This window comes from Tachyglossus aculeatus, chromosome X2 (assembly GCF_015852505.1).
Source record: "Tachyglossus aculeatus isolate mTacAcu1 chromosome X2, mTacAcu1.pri, whole genome shotgun sequence".
Taxonomy (NCBI): Eukaryota; Metazoa; Chordata; class Mammalia; order Monotremata; family Tachyglossidae; genus Tachyglossus; species Tachyglossus aculeatus.
Genome location: NC_052100.1, coordinates 30,549,086 through 30,572,726, shown reverse-complemented (window position 1 = coordinate 30,572,726; position 23,641 = coordinate 30,549,086). Strand labels below are relative to the sequence as shown.

The 23,641-nt window shown below is 47.9% G+C and overlaps 1 protein-coding gene across 1 annotated transcript in view; it reads right to left on the bottom strand.

Moving 5' to 3' along the window:
* ZNF407 (zinc finger protein 407) overlaps positions 1-23,641 on the bottom strand; it is a 258,339-nt gene that overhangs the window by 80,771 nt on the left and 153,927 nt on the right. Inside the window, exons 4-6 of the mRNA XM_038771411.1 lie at positions 14,496-14,662; positions 10,989-11,072; positions 3,525-3,645 (exon numbers count right to left, since the gene is read on the bottom strand). Coding sequence (XP_038627339.1) covers positions 3,525-3,645; positions 10,989-11,072; positions 14,496-14,662 — 372 coding nt within the window. The remainder of the gene's footprint in view (positions 1-3,524; positions 3,646-10,988; positions 11,073-14,495; positions 14,663-23,641) is intronic.

The following is a 23,641-nucleotide window of genomic DNA, read 5'->3' as shown; positions in this document are numbered from 1 at the left end:
TGAACGGGCTAGAAGCATCTGCCGGTCAGCACCCCAAAAGACCCACTCTGTGCTCTACAACTGCAGAAAACTAAAACTGACAGGGAAGAGGTTTGGGGGGACGGTGACATATATGGATTTCTTAGCACAAGAGATACATGGTTATTTCAGGGAAGGAGGAAGTAGAAAAAACACATTTGTACTTCTAAGCAGAGAGGTGAAATTAATAGGGCAAACCTGGAAAATGGCCCCAGGGTCCACAGGCCAATTAGAATCTTGTTTTGTAAAGAAATCTAGAAGAATTTGCCACATGCATATTTTTTCATGAATAATTATTATTACTCGTGCTCTTTCACTAATGTCAGATGAACAAAGTATTTTTGGTCAAAATTTAACAATGATAGACTGTTCATTAATGTTGAGCTTTATCTCCCCACCCAAAAAATAATTTCTGATTAGCATTGATACAGTTCTCCTGAAACAAACAATTCCCTTTTGGGATTAGAGAATCTTGGAAGAATGAAGCAGTAAATAAGACGAATTCAAAATTCAGAAATGGAAACGATTTCCAAGAATAAGTGCCTAATAAAACTTGAGTCAAGAAATGATTATTTACATATTGAAATCATTGCAACCAAATGATTCTTTTTTCCCTCTTCACAAACTATTTTAAATAAGGATTTTCTCATTTCTGAGACTAAAAAAAAATCAGGAAGCCAATTAATATCCCCTGGGGGAAACGACAGACATTCAAACTACCTCCTACATAAGAAGGGCAACTCTTTAGATGCTGCAGAGTTACAGCCAACATCACTTCCTTTCCATAGCCAAAACAGCAGTTTTCTTCTGGTTCTGTCTAAAATGTTTGACTGGTTCCTGTTGCCATGGGGAAAGAGTAGCTCTGGGTGCCTGTGCAGTTGTTCGAATTTCCATATTTAATGCACAATAGTTCCCACCTTTGGAAATGTTCCTGCATTAGCATTTTTTGCTGCACTTCTACTCAAGGTTAACTCACCTTTTGTTCACTTGCATAAGCAAACTCCACTGTACATTGAATGATAAAACTGTCTTGTCAAGAAAAGAATATGTTGAAACCTTTTATCGCCAAGAATAATCAAAATACTAATGAGCTGAACAGACAAGAGGTATGATCACCTTACCTTCTGCTCAATCGCTGTGAGAAACCCAGGGAAAAAGGGGGCCCTTGGGGCTGCAGTGTTGGGAGAAGTAGATGGAGGATGAAGAGGAGGAGGACCAAGAGGAAGAGGAGGAAGAAGAAGAGGCGGAAGAAGAGGAGGAGCAGGAGGAGAAGGGAGAGGAGGAGGAGATGGAAGAAAGGAGGACAGGAGGAGGAAGAGGAGGAACAGGAAAAAGAAAGAGGAGGAGGAGGAGGAAGAAGAAGAGGAGGAGAAGAAAGAAAAGGAGGGGGAGAAGGAGGAAGATGAGGAGAGGAGGAGGAGGAGGGGTGGGGGGGAGGGGAGCCAGAGTTCTCAGAACACATCTGCTGGCTGATGATGGCCAGGGCCTGGTGGGACCCGAGAGGAGGAAGTCTGGAGGGAATCCAGCTGGCATACGCCCCAAACAGACTAAACCCAAAGATTTCCATTTTGGGGAGACCCTGGAAAATCCTGACAATGCCCGCCTCCTCTCCCTGACTTCAGGACTGCCCTCTCACACCGGCACAGAGGGGCCGCTTGCAGGTCCTTCCAGAAAAGTGGTGCCGCTGTGCTCAGGTTAGAGTGCTCAGATCACTGTGCTCAGGCCTCAGTGCTTGGGCTCTCAGAAGTCAGCCGCAAACTGAAATATTTCCATGTCCATTGGTGTCCGGGTCCTGGCCCAGGCAGCCATTGGGCACCCAGATTGAGCAGGGGCCCAGGACAGCCCATGCTGCTCCTCCGCCTCCTGGTCTGAATCTGGATTATTATCAAACCCCGGGGGTGAGGAGGAGGTCTGGCCTCTGCAGCTCTCTGCCAACTATGGGGGCAGGCGGAGTGGTGGGAGGGAACATTATAAGGGCCTTTATGTTCTTCCGCAGCAGTGTCCTTGCATGATTTTAACAATTGAGCGAGTTCTCTGACTTCAGGATAAAATGCAAAGTTACCTTGATGTAATCCCCTCCCCTCCCGGGAATATTCTAAATGGTGTGAAGAGAATGAGCACAGTCCACTTCAATTTAACATGTGATAATGCCAGATCTCAAGGCTGCTTGCATACAGTTCCTTTTTGCTCAACAGTTTGAAAATTAGGTACTGTACTTCTGTTAATACCCAAAAAGGAAATTCAAAGTCTTTCCTGATCCGTATTTACATTGCTGTTTGATCATGTAACTACACAGACTGTGCTTTTTAATCAGGGTTTTTCTAATCCACTTACTTGGCCTGGGCCCATTTTTTTGGATCTGGGGACACAACAGCGCACTTAGAATCGCTCCGCGTCAATTCCTACATCCTACGGGAAACTAGATTGGGTCCGGCACTCTTTTGCCCCACACTCTCTTTTCAGGAAAGCAATCAGTGCTCCGGGGGTAGAGCAGGGAGTGCCAGAGGCGAGGTCGGGATCGGGGTCTCCAGGATAATGGGGCTTGGCCCAGAATGGGCGCAGACCCCCACGACACAGGTAACCGTCCCGGACCCAGCGGCAAGGCGTAGGAGACTGGGCAAGGTATGTGTCTGCTAATTCTGTTGGACTGTACTCTCCCAAGTGCCTAGCACAGTGCTCTGCACGGGTACCCAGTCAGAATCTCAGCTCCAGCTCTTGTTTGTTATGTGACCTGGGGTTAGTCACTTAACTTCTCTGTGCCTCAGTTACCTCATCTGAAAAATGGAGATTAAGACCGTGAGCCCCATGTGGCACATGGGCTGTGTCCAACTTTGTTAGTCTATATCTGCCCCAGTGCTTACTACAGTGCCTGGCACAAAGCAAGGGCCTAATAAATACAATTATAAGAAAAAGAAAGTCCATGTGGATGAGCACCAGTACGGTCTCTTAATCACTGATTTCGCTGAAAACCTGAGCTTACTGTATGGAGGAATGCCCACCCAGCAACCTACAGCAGTGGGGTTAGGAAAGACGAGGCCGGATTTTGGAAAACTTTGAGAAACTTCGAAGAGCAGCATGGCCTACTGGAAAATCACGGGCTTGGAGGTCAGAAGGATCTGAGTTCTAATCCCAGTTTCCCCACTTGTCTGCTGTGTGACCACGGGCAAGTTACTTCACTTCTCTGTGCCTCCATTATATCATCTGTAAACTGGGGATTAAGGACCCAGATGGGACATGGCCTGTGTCCAACCTGATTAGCTTGTATCTACCCCAGCAGTTTTTACAATGCCTGGAGCATAGGTATGCGCTTAACAGATATCACACAGAAAAAGAAAAAAAAATTGCCCAGCCCAGGCGAAGTGTTAGAATGAAAGCCCAAGTTAAGGCACAATGGCTGTTGGAGTTCTGTCGTTGTAGACGTGATATATTTTTAGCCGTCATTTAAGAGGAAACTTCACCCGTGCCTCGTCTCATTTCTCACCACCTCATCGGTAACGACCCATTACCTGTAGTCACACCAGGGACATCTGTACGGCTTTTCTCCAGTATGAACTCGCTTGTGTCGCGTCAGATGGGACTGGGTCGTGGAAGCAAAATTACACTCATCACATTTGAATGGCTTCTCCCCTGTAGGATGCCAAGGAAAAGATATATGTGAATAATTTTAACAGCTGGTACCGTGCACTCCTTGGGAGAAGACCTGCTCTCATTAAGGTAAACGGGTGGTCTGGGGCGGTCAAAGTCGGTCACAGATGGGAGAAGGCACCCGTATGTCAGAAGTCGTCCAGTAACGGTCCAGCATCGGATAGTGCCAAGTTGAGGCCCACTGGTGAGCAGTTGGGGCCCCCTGACACCACAGGGATTGTCGGCCTTTCCTGGAGCTGGGCAGGGCCGATCGTTCCTCTCTGCCTGTTTACGCTCCCGGGGATTTAGCCTGCGGTTGGGGCTGGCATGGCACTTGGAGACGGTTAACGTACGGCGTGGCTAATGTGGTGGACAGCTGACCTTTAATGTGGTCCAGCCTTGGGACTCGGGGGAGGGAAGACGGATCCTGGGCACATGAGGTAGAAATCAGAGCAACCTAAAGGTAAATGCTGGAAAACTCAAGAAGCCACACATGGAGCCGGGATTACAGATCTGGAAATGAAGAATGTGAGAAATTATCTGGGTAGAAAGAGGGACCGGCCCGGGGAAGGAGGCGACCAGGACGACCAAGCGCCCGGGGCTGGCGCTGCTGGGCAGAGACATCAGGAACATGACTCTCTGCAGGGAGTCCCCGGGAAACCACTTGATTTTCCTGGGCTCAGTTCTCCGCCCAGAAATGGAGCGGCGATCCTTGCTGGCCGGGTGCCTGGAGAGAGACGCAGCCAGCTAGGTATCCCGGATAGATTGCTGAGTCTGATCTTGCCCCACTGTGAGGGAAAAGGTTGCTCCTGGGCTCCAGGTGCCAATACAGCACAGCTGCCTTTGTGCAATACGCATCTGGGTGGCAATGGGGACACACTATGGCTGCTCCGACAGGCTCCCTGCTGGCTCTGCGGATGCCTGGGCCTCGTTCCCTCGTTCACAGGGAGCATCGGGCGGGGGCAGGCAAGCCCCAGAAGTAGGATGATCTATGGAGGGTTGGGAAGACTGTTGCTGGGATGCTTCACATGATCCCCCAGTGACCTGCCCACCCGGTGGCCCCCATCTCTCCCAGATCTCCCAGCCTGAGGGATTATTTCCATGATTTCTATAATGTGCTGGGGAAATCCGTGGAGAGTCCCATTGTTTCCTGGGGTGCCTTGCTGGCGGGAGAATCTCGTGACCTGAAGGGGAGCAGGGGAGGAGATGTGGTGCTTAATGATCTCAACTACCCTCAATGTGCTCTGAGCAGTCCGCTATATTATCGCTGACATCCTCGCCAATTCGAAAAATGGCCAGGCAGAACAGCTGAGAGATGAGGATTTTACTTCTTCCTCCAGACTGTAAGCTCGTTGTAGGCAGGGAATGTATCTACCAACTTTGTTATATTGTACTCTCCCAACCGCTTTGTACAGTGGTCTGCACACAGTAAACACCCAATAAATAATACTCAATACTCAATACTCAATCACTCAAACACTCAATAATAATAAATAATAGGAATGATCGATTGACTACCTACCTCTGGAAGCCACAACTCCCTACTGGGCCCTCCCGGGTGCAAGGGCTGTGGGACTGACCCTTCTGGATAAGAATAATAATAATAATAGCATTTATTAAGCGCCTACTATGTGCAAAGCACTGTTCTAAGCACTGGATGAACGGCGGGGTCTGGGCTGGATGCAGCAGCAGCACGTAATATGCTTTTAATGTAATCAGCTGTCAATGAAGAGGGATGTTGGGTGAAGAGGAAGAGGATCAGGGTCAGAATTGGATAATGCAGGGGAGGAAGGGAGGGTTCATTCAATCGATGCCTTTCTCTTCTTTCTCCCCTCTTTTCCTCCTCCTTTTGTTCCCTTCTTGTTCTCTAGAAATAATTCTCAAACGACCCTTGCATTAGCCTCCCCTCGTTTTAATGCTACAAAATATTTGCAAAAGTAGGGCAGTTGGGTGAGCACATTTGGTACATTCTCATTTATACATACATAGGGCTATATCTGCATATATGAACCGATGGGACTTGAGGAAACTTCCAAAATTAAAAGTTGGCTATCGAATCCAAACTAATTTCTTTCTGATCTGAAATATCTATGACATCCAGGATGTGAAAATCTTACAAATATTCCACGTCTTAACACTGAAGCATAAACTTCAGAATCACGTGTCTGTGCCTTCTAAGACTGGCGAAATATTCTCTCCAATTCCTAAACTTTGAAATGCAAATCATTATGTGCAAATTCACCCATTAAATCCGGTCCCTCAAACTTCCAAGCTTTCCAAGGCAGGGGCCCATTTCATTTGTTTCCTAATTGCTGTAAACTGCACACACACCCCAGTAGCACATAAATAATAAATAGGAACAGCAGTAATTCAGAACTAACTAATCTAATGGCATCGTTTTTCTTATCTTTGTCCAAACCACCCACCCTTGCAGAGACAACTTCCTTTAATTGTCCAAAGAAAGTGAGAAAATAAAGAAGCAATGTTGAAGGTAACTCGAGATAGCTGGATGATGAACAAACGCAGCGGTGAGCTAAGTTATTTTCAAGCCAGGCGCCAACCTTGGAGAAAACCACACAGCCTTCAAAGGACAAGAGAAGAAAATGAGCCCACTGTGTACCTCGGTCACAATGAGATTGGGGTAGAAATGAGAGAGGGCCCTGTCTGAGGAAAGCAGGGTGGGGAGGAAGGCATCACACAAGGAGATAGGGGACCACCTCCGGCAAGGGACTTGTGGCCTGGGGAAAGTCTTGAAACTTAAGCTGGGATCTTAACATGAAGGTGCAGTGGGCCCTTTCTGACTATCTGGAGGTGAAGGAAAGCTTCTCTGTTTACAAGAAATCATCTGGAATGTAAGAGGCTAGAGAAAACATGGGAAGCGGCCAAGTCCCCTTCCGCCGGGCCAGCACTCGGGCCTCAGACAGCCATGAAGCACTGGGCAATTTCTGTCTCATCAAAACCACTCCACCCCATTATAACTCAGCTCTCTCTACTGTGCACTGACTCTTCTATTTCTCCCTCAGCAGTTCCCACGCCCACAACCCCTACCGACTGGGCCAAACCTTCCGCTTCCTCGTGAAGACCCCGGAGCCTTCGTCGCTTTCCTCCCTAGCCCCTGATGACCTTGCTAACTCCTTTGTCGGTAAAATTAAAATCATCAAGGAGGAACCTCCCAAAGTCTCTCTACTGGCTCCTTCCCTGACTCTCCTTTCTCCACTCTCCTGGCAATTTCTCAAGATGAGAATGAATTACAAAGTCACCCAGTGGCCCGGCCTGCCCTGGGTCTCCTGAATGGCTCTTTTGTGCAGGGTATTGCTTTCTGTGTGCCGAGTCTTGTCCTAGGTACCCAGTGGGTGCAGGCTGCTTTACTGGGTAGTTACTGGCTGCAGAGAGCTTTACTGGACACTTACTGTGTACAAGGAGCTTTACTGGGCATCCAGCTGCATGCAGCGTACCTTTCTGGGTGTCTACTGTGTGCAGAGGACTGTTCTGAGTGGCTACTGAAAGTAGAGCTCCATTCTGAGCACCTGCTGAAGACAGAACCCAGAACAAGGAGGCTGGGAACATATGTCGGTTTCACTGGCCACCTTGGAAACACATTCTCGGCTTACTCCATTGTTCTAGGAGCTTCTCTCCACATGACCCTTGGAGATGACAGAAACTCCTACCCAAGGCGGCAGGTGCTGCACTATCGCCGGAGGACCCGATGTGAGTGGATGAGACTGGGCCGGAGGCAAGGACACAAAACACCTACCACGAAGGACCCATTCTGGCCTGGGAACACTGGGAAGTCAGTCAGTCAGTGTCCCCTGCTTCCATCCTGGGGAACTGAGGCACTCTGCACCTGAGGAGATCTCAAATGGCCTAGGTCCTGTGCTCCCAAGGGCACAGAGCTGTCTCTGCTTGGGATAAATCCATCAAAACCATTTGGAGGGAAACAAAAGGAAAGCAGCGTGAGAAGCAGCGTGGCTCAGTGGAAAGAGCCCGGGCTTTGGAGTCAGAGGTCATGGGTTCAAATCCCGCCTCCGCCAATTGTCAGCTGTGTGACTTTGGGCAAGTCACTTCACTTCTCCGTGCCTCAGTTCCCTCATCTGTAAAATGGGGATTAAGACTGTGAGCCCCCCATGGGAAAAACTGATCACCTTGTAACCTCTCCAGTGCTTAGAACAGTGCTTTGCACATAGTACGCGCTTAATAAATGCTATCATTATTAAAAGGAAAGAAAGCAAAACAAACCAAAAAAAAACCCCAGTTCCTTCCTTCTTCCTAACCACTAAACGAAAAATGTCAAACCTTCATGAACCTTTGTTCGGCCCACATACCCATTTCCACATGAATATACACATGTATTCCCATATGTAAAATGCCCCCTCTCCCTACGCAAGCGTGCACGCACACACACACGTACACACACACACAGGCATGCGCAAGTGTGCACATACATACTTTTGCCAGCAAGGGGGAATGGATGGATTGTTCATTAAATTCAATGTCGAGTTATTTAACTGCACATTAAAGTCAAAGTGCAGTTCACATGAGGCATGGAAACCTAAAGTGAAGCAGTCATCTGGATAAAAACACATATATTATTAAATGTTCTCCCTTTATTACACTGACCTATAAATGCCTGGAGATGTGCAAAGATTGAAATGAACAAATACAACTGATCAGACGAGCTGTGACCCAGGCAGAAGGCGTGCGTCGTCATGAACACTGAACAGCTAGGCACAAGGAATGGCCACAGACATACAGAACTATTTTGAGTTATGAGATTACATTTCCTCTAAAATCTTCTCATAACACCATAAACCAATGAAGCTTCACTTCGGATTGAATTACAGCCCCATGATTCACTGTTAACTTGTTTATTATAATTGCTTAGGTGAATAATGTCTAGTCTAAAAAAAATACTGCCTTGATCTATCAATTATGCATGATTTTGACAGTGATCTGGGGAAAGGTGGGTGACTATCAACCACCCTGCCAAAAATCCACTATGTAAACTAAAGGTCAACTCAAATTTTTTGTCTTAACGCTCGCTTTTCTTTTTACTACAGGACCTTTAAATTAGTTCAATGTATTTTATTACATTTAAATCCTTTGTTTTTATGGCATGTTTTTATTCAAAGCTACGCATTTGAATTTACAATGAAATCCCGTTCAAGAATAATGGCCTTGAAACTTAATCTGGATATAATTCTAATGATTGAATGCACAGATTTGCCACTTTATAGTGATATAACTAAAAGTTGCCATTTCGTCTTTACTTAGACTGAGCCAGGTGATCGTTACATCTCAAATAAGAAGAGATCTAAAAAATCACTTACGAAAGTGGGACGCTAGAAATTTTCCTGTCCAATGACAGGCACTCGTGACTCCCTGAATCCAAGAGACGGACTCAGTCCCTCTGACCTGGATTCATGAGAAAAAGGTCCATTCCTCCTGCAGGTGACTGTGTACGGTGAAGCAGGAAATGTGGGGCAATTGGGGGAACTTTTCGAGCCCCTCTCACCCGCCGATCAAGCCTTAGCTGTTGATATTTACTGAGTGTCTGCGTGCCTACACTCGGGCATCAATTTTCACGCCAAAGGGCGTCTCTGGCAGGGCCACAACTTCCGTGTGCAGGAAGATGGCACCATGCTGCAGAACCAAACCCGTCCGGAGGAACTCCGGGACACCGTCGGCCTCCACCAACAGAGACCAGACAACCCCGCTGGCCGACCGGCTGCAGCTGGCCCCGATGGAGGGAAGCACGGTGGGCGGGCAGACAACCCTGAGGACCTGATGCCAGCACTGTCCTGGCCAGCTGGGTCCTCTCTCCCAGTGATTCCCCTAGTTGAGAGAAGCTTGCTTGGAAATGAGATTCCCCGCTCGGTGACCCCTCATAGTTTCGCTGCATATCCCCAGCTCCCCAAGAACTCAAACCCCATTTCTGGGGACCCAATGGTAGGAGGGGGTGTTGCTCTTTTGGACACGGCAGTGACAAGATCAGCAAGAGGAAGGGAGTGGGGAGACGGGGTTTGGGGGGAAGGGTGCTGCCCCTGGAGAGGACTCTACTGACTCCTGCTTGGTGGGCTGGGCCTGCCCTGGGATCTTCGGGCCCCTACTCCTTCACAAGGGGATGGGGGAAGGGGCTGTTAAGCTGGCCAAGACGTTTACTCCCCTGCCCTTGAATCAAGGGCCTCTGACAGGTGATAAAAGTAAATCTTAGAAGGAAGAGGCTGTGTGTCAGCCCCCTCGACAGTTAGTGTGGCAGCAGGGAATTATTTAAGCCATTTAGAGTGTTTCTGATAGCTCCCCCTTTCCAGCCTGATTCTAATTTGCTGGGGCACTCCAGGGGCAGGGTAAACCGTGGCACCCCATGAGACACCAGAGAAATACAGATTCAATGGGTGGGGGAGGAGTCTTGGAAAAACATCGCGTGCCGGACAAAAATATCAGGCCCCCAGAAGAAGGGGCATTGGGTGGTTTCCTTGGGAGCGCAAGAAAGAAGAGCTGATTTCTATGTTAAAACACGTGTCCCTGATTGTTTGTGCCACAGAGGCAGATAAATGCCCAAAAGACAGATACCTGCCTAGGAGACACTGTCCTTTAAGAGTAGAAAGTGAATAGCAATACGGAGACTGGTTCTGACATCAAATTAGAAGCTGTGCCTGCTAGATGAGGCCTTTGTGCAGGATCGGTGAGGAGATGGCTCAGGCTGCTGTCCGAGCGCCTCCAGCACAAGAGCCAGATTCCAGAGTGGGCTCTGTCAGAGGGAATGGCAGGGAAGATAGAAGCAGCACTGTCAGAGAAGCAATGTGGCCTAGTGGATAGAGCCTGGGACTGTCTGCTGTGTGACCTTGGGCAGGTCACTTCACTTTTCTGGGCCTCATGGAGCCGGGCCTGGGAGAGGCACATCCAGATCCTGTTTGAGACTGTCCAGGGACCCCCGATCCTAGAGCCCAATCCCAGGGCCCAATCCCGAAACCCCAATATTCAATCCTGGGGTCCGATACCAACGCCAGGGCCCAATCCTGATGCCCGATCCCAAAGGCTTGGCATCAGTATTCTCCTCTTGCAGGGGATAGGGCCACTCCCTTGCCCCTGTGCCTTCTTCACAAAGCACCGTCTCCAGACCCCGCCCTCTGGGCTGAGCCCCGGTGAAAACGGTGGAGCCGACGTGGAACCCGGGACCCGTCCAGGTCAGAATATCTGACTCCACCTGTCTTGCCCTCTGGGTGGGAGAGTCGCTGAGATGCTGCTGCCATGGCTGCAGCAGGGAGAGGTCCCAAGGGCGGCTAAAGCCGAGGAGGAGGAGGAAGAAGAGGGGAGGAGGAGGAGGAGGAAGAAGGGTTGTCACTGACCTGTGTGCTGCCGCCGGTGCTTGGTGAGCGCGTGGCGTGTCCCGCCCGCAAAGCCACAGAGGTCACACAGGAAGGACTTCTCGCCTGTTGCAACAATAAACAGATGAGGGGACTGCGGGGGTCACAGATCATTAAAACATATCTATCAAGGCTTTCAGGGTTACTAATTCCTCCAATCAAATGTTTCCATGTAAATATGTCAAATGGGAATGAAATTACCACTGCGGTTTATTGACTGTGATAAAATCTGAAAAGCACCACTGAACATAATTACACACTTGTCAGGCCCATAAAAATTAGCTTTATTATCAATGGAATGGTTTTGTACAACTTCATTTCTGTTAGATGTCTTCCAGATGGGGCTGCTTTATGCACTTGAACAGTTTTTATGCATATCCCGATTTTTTACAATTCCCATACATCTGGCCTTCCAGGGCCGAGGAAAGATGGCTCGGAGAGCTTCACGCCCAGGATCTGCGATCCTGCCGAAATTAAGCCCAACCGCTTCCCTGACTCCTCGGGACAACGAGAGCCTTCTAACTGACTTGACGGAGGTCCTCTCGAGGACCTTTCTACTTAATAACTCAGAGCAAATGCTTTTCTTGCATACTAAAGAGAGCAGGCACAATAAAAACCACATTACTTGCTGCGGGTAGCCCTTCAGGGCGGTTGGCGTTTCTCAAACTTCCCCGACAGAAAGGCAGTGGCCCTGGGGAGCACTGCAGGAATGGGTATGGCAGACATTGGCCACATTCCTCCTTCATTGGGGACCTCCCTCCTTTCTCCACTGGTGCTCACTCCGCTGCAACAAGTGGTGGCCGAACTGGCAGAGAAGCAGTTTAAAGGTGGGCGGATGCTCATTTTTTTCGTATTTTTATTCCAGCTCGCACTTTGGCCCCCAGATTATAAGTGCAATACATCTCTCTGGGCTGGGGTATATTTAGGCAGTAAGTACTGGCAGGCACACGGCAGTTTCTCCCACAAGACTCGCAAAGGAGGCGCTCAGGAATAATAATGCCAGCCTCGGAAAGATGCGGGAAATTATATGAAATACTTGGCCAAGAGCAACGTGAATCATCTGCTGCTCCCTTTACCCCTTTGCTAATTGCAGCGTGTGGCACGAGCCCGGGCCCACCAGGGCAGAGGCGTGGCGGTGGAGGGGGGTAGGGGGCCTGCTGAGGGCCCGGGTCAGTGGGAGGCAGGCGGTGAGTGGCCCTTCACAGTTAAGAAACAAAATTGCTTTCTTCAAACAGAGGAAAGAAAACCCACCACCAGGGAGCAACCTGTGGTTATTAAAAACAGTCACTCTTCCTCTGGCAAATCTATATTTCACGTGATGGAAAAGGGAGGGTTGGCAAAGCTCATTTTCACCCTCACCCAGGTATCCCCGAGCCCCATGCATCAGATGGGTGAGAGCTGGGTGCTCTTTAAAAATAACCAAGATAACAATAACGAGGGTCGATTTAAAGTTCATACAATTACTTTATCTATTTGAAGTGTAAATCTTTTTCACCTCACTGAAATAACGATAAACTCGGATGTGCACCTGGATGGTGTGGGTGTATGTCTGCTGGGTGTGTGTGTGTGTGTGTGTTTGTGCACACATGCGGTGACCAGATTTAAAATTTGCTCAGCCAGAACACTGGTGCCCGGCAGCTATGGTTCTGGAAGGAGGTTCTGGAAGGTGTGGGCATAGGGTGAGTTGGTGAATCCAATTCCCTTCTCTTTTTCCTCTGTTTCAACTCAGAATGGTGACCTGCATCTCTGAGGTGAAATGGCACGAGAAGTTTAAAGGTTGCAAGCAGAAATATTCCCGGGTCTTCCTCCCTCCCCTTTCATCCATTTGCCCTGAAATGCAATTCCTCACTTTCTGGTGGAGTTCAGCCTAGTTATATTAGTGACCTTGGTGTTTGACATCTAAGATTCCACGGGTGCCGTGAGTCTCCATGATATGTATTTCATGTCCAGATCTACCATTGGATGTTTCATCATCTTCAGTGGAAGTTTCATTTTCTGTTTTGGGGTTGGGGGGCGGTGGGTATTGTGTGGTGCAAAGGGGATACTATTTCCCTAGAAAAGTTTAACTATTTTGTTTCCAGAATTTGTAACCTTTAAACTCTTCGGAAAAGCCCGGGGTCATATTTCATTAGTGGACAAGAGTTTGCTCTGACTCACCATGTCCCGATTCTAGCTGGGGTGTAATGGAAAATGGTTCTCTTCTTAACAACTTGAATTAGTTTCAAGTGTGCCATTTTGCATTCAAATGTAGAAAGACACGGAAACCAACCCTTTATTTTCTATTAGAAAACAGCCACTGTCCCCTATCTCTCATTATGGTGCAGACTACAAGACCTAACAACAAAAATCCATATTATTGATCTAGCCAAGTCTCCACAATTATTCTTTAGAAGGAAACGCCGACGATAAATTACATCTGCACTGGCTTTTCATCTGCTGTTCGATATAAGTGATCTCTCAGGGCAGGGCTGGAGACCTTAAATCGTCAACACCCTTGTCAGAGGGGCTAAGGAGACTGGGCTTCCCGCAAACGGCTTCGCAGGAACTTTCAACCCGTAATTTCAAACAATAATTCAGGGTTTTGTGGGAATTTTAACTCGGAGAAAACAATGGAAAAGGCTATTAAAATTTCTCTTTTCTCTCAATGAAAAAGAAATGGACACGAATACTAGGATGAGAAGACTGTGCGTCTCTAATGGCCCGCTGGGGCCTCCCACTTTATGGGTTGAGAAATCGGCCATTGCTTAGTGCCGCAGGGAGCCTTGCCTGCCAGGCTCTCCAATGAAAACCCCCGTAGAGAAATTTGGGGTCAGGGTCACAGGGAAGACAAGGTCAGGAATGCTCACTCTTGCTCCTCGCGGTCAGAACTAGGACTCAGGATGATGTCCAGAGTCCACGTAAAATGGTCATCATCATCATCATCAATCGTATTTATTGAGTGCTTACTGTGCGCAGAGCACTGTACTAAGCGCTTGGGAAGTACAAGTTGGCAACATATAGAGACAGTCCCTACCCAACAGTGGGCTCACAGTCTAAAATGGTACCACTGGCCAGAAGCCGGAGGCCTCCAGTGGTCTTTGGAGGTTTACTTTGCTTGTGGTGACAAACAGGAGGATTGATTGGGATTTGGATCATTTGGAAATGCAGTTTTCACCCAAACTCTACAGAATGTTTGGCTTTGGGTACTATTTGTCTAAATGGATCTGGAAGGGCTACCTGACCATAAACTCCTTAAGACCATCACTTTCTCTGATGGTCCTGTGTTACTGGTGCGCACGATTCTGTCACAGGAAGTTTAACATTATGACTGCCCTGCCAACCGGTGCCCCGCCTGCCCCGAGACGCCGGCCACCGCAGAATGACCCCACGACCCCGCCAAGGGCAGCAGTGTGAGCGTGACCCCTCGTCGACTTGCCGCACCGATTGGCTTCGAGCCAATTGCCTCAGCCCAATTACCCCGGTCCCCTCGAGCCCCCGTCCGGTCCCGACCTGTGTGAGTCCGGTAGTGGTCCTTCATAGCCGAGGCGGTCAAGAAAGAATAGTGACAGGTTGGCCAGGTGCACTTAAAGGGCTTCTCTCCCGTGTGGAGCTTGGTGTGATTGTTGAGGGCCCATTTCTCGGTGAAGCTGCGGTCACACAGGAGGCAGGTGAATTTCCTGGGTAGGGGAGGAGGGGGAGGAGGAGGAGGGAAGCGAGGGGAATCAGAAATGGTTCACACTTGGCCCCCGCTCCCCCCGGACCCGATCCCCCGCTCCGACCCCCCGGCCCGGCCACCCCAGAGCGGCGGCCAGAGGTGACCGGGGGGCTGGGAACGCATGGGCTCTTGTGGAGCGTGAGCTCACAGCAGCCTGGTCTGTCATGTCTGTATAACCACCATTGATTTTTCTGTCCAGGCCTGGCACTGGAGCCATTTATTCTCTGCTTTGCGGTTGGGCCCAGCGGGTTTGAAAAATTCTGTTACAGCCCAGTCACCCCTGAGGCAAATGTGAGAATAGATTTCACCTGTACAGGCCTACACCACTTATCCAGGGCAGGGCTGTCAGAGCAGAGGCTAAATGAAAAGCTATCCATACTAAACTACTCAGACAATCCCAGGCCCTCTGCCCTGCTGTGGCGATGGCGGCGGCGGCCACGGCGGCGGAGGCTGCGGCGGTAGGGGCCATGGCGGTGCAGGCTGCCGTGCAGGGCTGAGTTACTACTTCTAATAACACCGACCCGCAATAAACCAAAACTGTGCAGAAGCAAAAATGCAGCCCTAAAAGGGGCAACAAAAATTCCGTAAGTGTTTCTGAAGACGTTTTCTCCAGTGCTTCGGCCCGAAACGTAAGTGGTTCCCTTAGATGGAGAAAACAGGAAAGAGGAGGAAAGGCAATTCATTTTGCTGAGCTAAAAATATCGGGATGCTTTTTAACAAGAAATCACTTTACAATGCCAGATCAGTCTCCAGATCATAAAATTCCATCTCGGAGCTTTGGCCACATAAGAGTGGCTGCATCTTACTAACAACAGAAGGAACGTAAATCTAAACATTAACACTACATAAAATGAAAAAGGTAAATTTATTGTACTGCCTTTACTAGCATTCTATAACGCTACCTTTAATCCATTACATACTTTAAATAGTGCGATATTTACAGATCAAATCATCACCATAAACAAGACGGATTTGTAATTCTCCACCTGTATGTAAGAACTCTGCGATTTGTAGAATAAAATGTTTGCTAAAGAAACCAGTCAACATGAAAATAAATACAAATCTCCCAAGACGTAAATTAGAGTATCCATTTTTTACGTGATTGAGAGGACCCTGGAGCATGAAACAACAACAACAACAAAAAAAAAACAGCACAATTCCACCACTGTGGCATTTAAATGTTGAACTGACTTACGGGGTTTCTGTTTCAAACCTTTCCATTTTCACATTGGGAGAAATGATTCATTTTCAAAGCCGGTGTTTCTCATTGGCTTGGGTAATTGAATAAAATTGGTGACAAGTTGGGAGACGATTCCCTTCTCACCAAGACTTTTCAGAAAAGAAGCCATTTGCCCTGAACCCCGCAAACGCAGAGGCTGGGGACGTGGTGGCCGAAGACACCAAATTTTGGCCTGGCAGTGATTTTTCAAGATTCCTGGCCCAGCACAGCGCTAATTCAGTCGACCCGCTCCGGGAGTGGGGACGCTAAGCCCACTAAATGAGAAGACAACAGATTTCAGTTTCCAAACAAGGGACTTTCCCGAGGCTCCCAGTTCCTAAAAGCCCTGGGGTTGCGGGGGTTAAGGAAGACCCCCTCCAGGCCTGCCAAAGAAGCCACTGCCCACTCTTCATTTTTTTTCAACAAGCTTCTCCATTTCGGGCAGATAAAAACTCACAGAAAGGAAAAGAAGCATGCAAACGACTGCACCCCGGCTCCGGGCGCAGTGGCCTGAGCCAGTGACAAATACGGCTAAATACTTCCCTACGCACCGAAAGAAAATATCACGTCCGTATATCTCTTTGACGGGCCTTCATGCATTTCACATTTCAAAAGCATGACAGGGATCTTATTTCTAAGATAAATTCCCCTATCTACTTATTTCCTCATGTATTTATTGTGGAGCTAACCTTCTACTACAAGAAATAAATAAGCAGGTTAAGTAGATGCTATCTTTAACAAATAGTTTTTCCAGACTGCATTACAACTTTATGAATGACAAAATAAATCCCCCATTTTTAAATCTATCATGACGTACATTTCACAGTATTCCACCTTCTGAACCTCAATATGGGTCCTATTATTCATACACAATAAAAATGTTAAACTAAGGCTGAGATGCTGCCTTGCAGGGGTAACAGCCAGGCGATGCAGAATTAAGGGCACCACCGGGCCCCAATCCAACTCCTGCGGCCAGGGTCCGGTGGATTTTCGTTCTACGGCTGCTTCGCGGGAGGCCGCCGGTCACACATTGATGGTCTGGGTTGGTGGACCGGGGGTGGGGATGCTGGCTTCAACCCTATCCCCCACAGTGGCCACTGCCCAGCCCTACAGTGCCCAAGCCCAAGCTCCCTGGGAAGGAGGGAGGCCGGTGGGTGCCGGAGGGTCATGGTTCAGTCAACAAGGACAAAGGACAAGCTCGGGTCACCTCGGGTGGAAGGTACTCCAGAGACGATGGAGCAGTGCATTCCGGGCCAACCCGGGGTCCAGCACTTCCTCGGACCTGCCGGGTCACTCCCGTCCTCCACTATAAAGGACACCAGGAGGTCGAAGATGGCCTTTACTGAGCAGGTTTTACACTGCCCACTGTGCTCCCATTCTTATCCTCACCTATGGTCTCTTATAGGATGATTCATGCTGGGTCACTGGAGGGAGAAACAGGAATGGAGAGGGGAGAGTCGGAGGTGATACATGGAAAGAGCATGGGTTTGGGAATCAGAGGACGTGAGTTCTAACCCTGGCTCCGCCACTAGTCGCTGTGTGTGACCTTAGGCAAGCCACTTAACTTCTCTGTGTCTCAGTTATCTCATCTGTAAAATGGCAATTAAGACTGTGAGCCCCACATGGGACAACCTGATTACCTTGTATCTACCCCAGGACTTAGAACAGTGCTTGGCATACAGTAAGCACTTAACAAATACCATAATAATTATTATTATGGTCTGTACTGGCCCAGTCTGGAATCAGAAAGTTGAGAGCCAGGGGTTTTGGATGGACTATCTCTAACTGTGAAGACGGGTGTCAGGAAGGGCAACCAGCTCACAGGTCTTCAAAACATCCTAGTCTCCCTTTCAGAGATGGAGTCCTGAGCCCAAAGAGCTATGGATCTGATCCACTGATGGTAATGTGCTGGGTCTATTGTTCTAACAAATTTGCATTCCCCATTTTCTTCCTGAAATTCTGCCCTTAACAGGGGAAAGCCCTGTACCAGATAATGAAATAAAAGAGATAATGAAAGAGATGGAAGAGGTATAGGGGGTTTCCATAATCTCTCCTGAACTTCTAAAGTCTGCAGCGTCAATGGACAAATGCAAACTCAATAACTGGTTTGTCACTGTGGAAGCTTTATCGTGAATAAGCGGAAATCACTTTTAAAATAATAGAAAAAAGTCTCTAACAGAAGGGCAGCAAAATAATTCTTGTAAATGTCAATAACTGGCCTGAAGTAGTTCAATGGCTCACCAATCAGGTGCCATTATCAGCTGGTGGGTAAATACGTATGGATTTGGTTTTGTGAACACACGTTCTTTTGGCAGGGGATTAACTCGTGAGGGAAGCTCTATGATCCGATGGATGCCTCAACAGGAACCCGGGGACTCGGGGCTGGCTGTAGTTCACATTGTTTTCCCACATTCCTGTCCAAATGACGCAGGTAGCTTTTCTTGTCAATACTCTACGGGAAAACTGTCTGCTGACATTTCAGGAATGAAACCATCCGAGAGAACAGGAAAGCCACTGGAGGGGAGGAATGACAGGAGAGTTTCTAAGCGGACACACGTTTCCCCACACCTTTGCTAGTGCTGGCCCAGATTCCTCTATCAATTCCGCTCAATCAAGGCTCACATCTCCAAGGACACAACTCATCTGACCATGTGTTTGGATTCTGAGTTTTGAGGTTTAAAACAGTGGAAACTTTTGAAAATGCAAATGAACTTAATGTGGGCCCAAATCAGAATGCCATGCATCTCCCACCTGCTAAAATTCTGAAAAAAAAAATGTGTTTGCTTTAATATTGCACTAAAAACTCCACTAGCTACATAGTATCCTCAATAACGTTAATGCTAATTTTTGTCATTCTCACTATCACCAATGGCATTTCTTGAACCCCTATGGATAGACCACTGACCCAAGCACCGGAGAGCTGAACTGGTTTCAGAGTGCTGTATTGGATGCTGGTTCTCGGTCGATCACTGTAGTGGTCACGTAGTATGTGTAGAACTTTGACTGGAGCCTATTGTGTGCAGAGCAGAGTAGTAGAGGCCTAATAAGTGCACAACACTATACTGGTCAGCTAGTTCATGCACAGTGCTCTACTTGGAGCTGAGGAACATAGAATAGCAAAAAGAATCCTGCCAGTCAATTCACTAGCTGGCAGCTGATGAGGCTTCCAGCAGGGCTATAGGATCCAGCAGAGCCACGATGGGGTCCGGCAAAGTCAGGTGTGGGTCCAGGCGTGGGACTAGCTGAGCCAGGCGTGGGGTCCGGCGATCCCAAAGCTGCCCAAGCAGAGCTGTTTGAAGGAAGTTCCCATGAGCCAATAGGTCTGCTTTCTTGCATTTTGGAAAATGCTTGTTCTGGTATTTCCTGAGCACCAACCAAAGACAGGAGCAAGGTGAGTCTGCACGATAAATGGTACTGACAGAGTGACTAGAGAAACGAGGAAAGCCGAGTAAGCAGTGCCCCAGACCAGACACCAAACTTCAACACGGGCCCAGACAAAGCAGATCCAATTTTCAAGCAACTTCCCTGCTCGACCAGGGCCCTGTGTCTGCTGAGAAAGCCCACCACCGACTGTCTCCTTTATTAACAACACAGCTCTCTGTGTTTGTGGCTGCCTCGGTCCCCAAGATCTTTCACTGGGGACGTGAGTCCCTCTGTCCCCAGTGCTGTACCTGAGGGGTGCCCCGGGACAGTCGAAGCTTAGAGAATGGCCAGTGGGGTAAAGAGGCCCGGACAGAATTTCAAGGGAGGGGAGAAGAGTCTGACAGAAATGCCTTCCGAGGAGACGAACCATGAGAAGGGGAGGTGCGCTGTTGGCAGGTCCCCACGAGATCATGGGAACCGACCAACCCAGGTCGTGGGCGAAGCCTCCCTTGGGAGAACGAATGAATTTGTGACTAAGTGTCACTGCCTGATTGGTGTGGGTTGGCTATTCTTCCAAAACAAACTTGTGATCGAGTGGCTTGGCACTCGGTCCCAGAGGGAACTGGTCAGAGGGTGAAATGGGGGTGGTCAGAACCCCCGGAACAGAAACGCACTTAGAAGGTCCTTCGGTGGGAAGCTCCTAATTTATAATCTCGTATGGTGTTTTACTATGGTGTCAATTTTGAGATGTTAATCCTACCAGAGGGTTTTATAATATACAATCACTTAAAATCGTGTCACATCGCACTATTATTTAATGCACGTGAAAGTATGTTTCATTAACACCGCTCTATGAATTTTTACTAGTCCAAATATATATTATGGAAAAACACCAAACATCTGTATCTAATACTGATGATTCAAACTCCTTTACACCAATTAAGTTTCCTACTTCATTTTCCACTCGTGTTCCACGCTTGCCTAGGACAAAACATGTCCAGAAGGGGCCTGTGGGTCAGACTGTCCTCCAGTGATCCGCCCTTTGGGGCTCCCACTCTGAATCAATTCTAGACACCCGCCACACTGGCCCCTCCCGAACAATCTCTGGAAGCTCAGTGGATGACAACTGGACACCCACTGGATGCCCACTGGACCCCCACTGGACATGGACCTCAGAGTTCAGCAGTACTCCGTGCACTGAGAGCACACTATGCTGCATAGAGTGAGCACTCAATAAATCCTATTGATCAATTGGTTCTTCGACTTTGGTTGAGCTGTCTGGCTCTAGCAAGGCATGTGCATATAAGGGACAGTCAGTCAGTCAGTCAGTCAATTGTATTTACTGAGTGCTTACTGTGTGCACAGCACTGTACTAAGCGCTTGGGAGAGTATAATAAACAATAAACAGACTCAGTCCCTGTCCACAATGAGCCATCTAGAGGGGGAGACAGTCTAGATGGGGAGGATGTGGTCGTCTGGGATATGCCTAAACGTTTGCCTGCTCACCCCTGCCGCCCCGCCATCTGACAAGGGGGAGAGAGGGAGAGTCAAGCTCACTGCTTTTCAATTCATCGACATCATGGTCATTGGTCCATCAAACCATATTGGACTGGAGGCTGGTATGGCCTGTAAAAAGTCAGTGGCAGAGGTGTGTCTAGCCCTGCAGGTTGGAGAGCTCTGCTGGTCATATATCTGAAATAGAGCTGGGGTCTAATGGAGCTGCCCACTCAGGGAGCATTACCAAGGAAAAGGAACAATGTTTTCAGTTCATATTTACCGCTGAAATCGGCCTTGAAAATTCCTATAAAAACTTCTTCCGGAGAAACATCTGTTTTTATGGCAGGTGAGATGATGGAAACACCATGTTCCTTCGAGGGTTGGCAGGGCTCTTTTCTGGGGGATTCAACCAAGTGGCTGGAGAAATCTCAAAATGCTATCTTTGGAGCAACTACACACAAACATACGCTGCAAAATCAATCAATCAATCAATCAATCGTATTTATTGAGCGCTTACTGTGTGCAGAGCACTGTACTAAGTGCTTGGGAAGTACAAGTTGGCAACATATAGAGACAGTCCCTACCCAATAGTGGGCTCACAGTCTAAAAGGGGGAGACAGAGAACAAAACCAAACATACTAACAAAATAAAATAAATAGAATAGATACATACAAGTATAATAAATAGAGTAATAAATATGTACAAACCCATATGTGCAAAACCCAAACTTGCCCTCATTAATGTACTAGTAGAAGTCAGCACAGCTTCTTCTCGGCTTCAGCTCCTCTCTCCATGCCCCAGTCTTTGCATATTAAAAGGGAGAAATTGCCCCAAATATTTCATCTGCTGCGTAAGGCAGCGGGGTCAGAGTTGGTGCATAGACAGCAGACTAGGAGAGTAGCTGGACATAAAGCTGCAGACTGCGGCTCTGCTGGGAGAGCGTGCCACACGCAGCCCCCCTAACCCCCATCCATATCACCTCACACCACTTAGCACGGCACCCTGGCAGACCCAGGGCTCACCAACTCAGCTGGTCCACAGCATTCATTCATTCAATCGTATTTACTGAGCGCTTACTGTGTGCAGAGCACTGTACTAAGACCTTGGGAAGTACAAGTTGGCAACATATACAGACGGTCCCTACCCAAAAAACGGGCTCACAGTCTAGAAGGGGGAGACAGACAACAAAACAAAACATATTAACAAAGTAAAATAAATAGAATAGTAAATATGTACAAGTAAAATAGAGTAATAAATCTGTACAAACATATATACAGGTGCTGTGGAGAGGGGAAGGAGGTAGGGCGGGGGGGGGGACGGGGAGGGGAAGGAGGGGGCTCAATCTGGGAAGGCCTCCTGGAGGAGGTGAGCTCTCAGTAGGAGTTCTCCTTGCTACTTAGATTGTGAGCCCCATGTAGGACAGGGACTATAATAATAATAATAATAATGATAGCATTTATTAAGTGCTTACTATGTGCAAAGCACTGTTCTAAGCAATGGGGAGGTTACAAGGTGATCAGGTTGTCCCACGGGGGGCTCAAAGTCTTAATCCCCATTTTACAGATGAGGGAACTGAGGCATAGAGAAGTTAAGTGACTTGCCCAAAGTCACACAGCTGACAACTGGTGGAGCTGGGATTTGAACCCATGACCTCAGACTCCAAAGCCCGTGCTCTTTCAACTGAGCCACATTGCTTCTCGCTGCTCAGACTATATCTGACCTGATTATCTTGTACCTAGTCCAGTGCTTAGAGAACAGTGCTTGACACATAATAAGTGCTTAACAAATTCCACTATTACTGTTATAGACTCTTCCTGATTACTGCTTCTCCAGAACTCCCTTGCCATGAACTCATGACTTCTCCTAGAACTTCTATATCTACATTACATGTCCTATTACCTCAGCACTAACTCACATAATATTCTCTTCTTTTCCTGCTTCCTCCTATCTGTAATTTACTCTATGTCTGTCTCCCCCACTACATTGAAAGCTCCTTGCAAGGATTACATCTATCAACTCTATGGTAGTCTCCCAGGCACCCCGTCCATTGCTCTGCGTGAAGCTGACACTCGATAAAAGCAATTGATCGATCGATCGACTGACGGGTGGGCAGATCAGCATTCCTGGGTAGGCCAGAGAAATGTCGCCGGCATATGTCACGTGCTCCAACTCGTATCTTCTCAACTAAACCTTAGAGAACTTTCACTAATAACGGCTGCATCGCAGATTGTTTGGAGGTGACATGGCTGTAATAGCGCAATGAAATGACCACACATGATATAACACTATAATAAAATAGCCAATAAAATTGATTCTAAGGAATCCTCTACAAATAAAATGCCATGAAAATAATTAATAAGCACAACAAGGATACTCCCAAAGCGGCACCCCTAGAGATTTTTCCATGATAATCACAAATATAAACTCTGCTTTAAATTGACTTTGCATAATCCCAATAACATGGTTTCTCAGTCCCCAAAGATACACAGGTACATGTGACAACACACACTTAAATGAAGCATATGAAGATATACAACATACATAACGGCACAATCTGAGGAATGTGTCAACGTGATTTATGGAAGCTACTAGAACAAATGACTGACTGACGATCCTTTACTTAATGATTCACACATCGGCACATCCGATCTTTGTTAATGCCAATGACTGATTGGATTATTAAACTGTGGACAGCCCAGATGCTGGCCTAACCCTTTCCAAAAACTGAATTCTCATCACGTTGACTAATCTGAGCCTCAGCACTACAGCCCAGGCCCAGCTCCAACCCTTACCTGCCCCTCAGCCCCACCTTAATCCTCACCTGAGCTCTTGTCCTTTCTCTAATCTCAACCACAGCTGAGC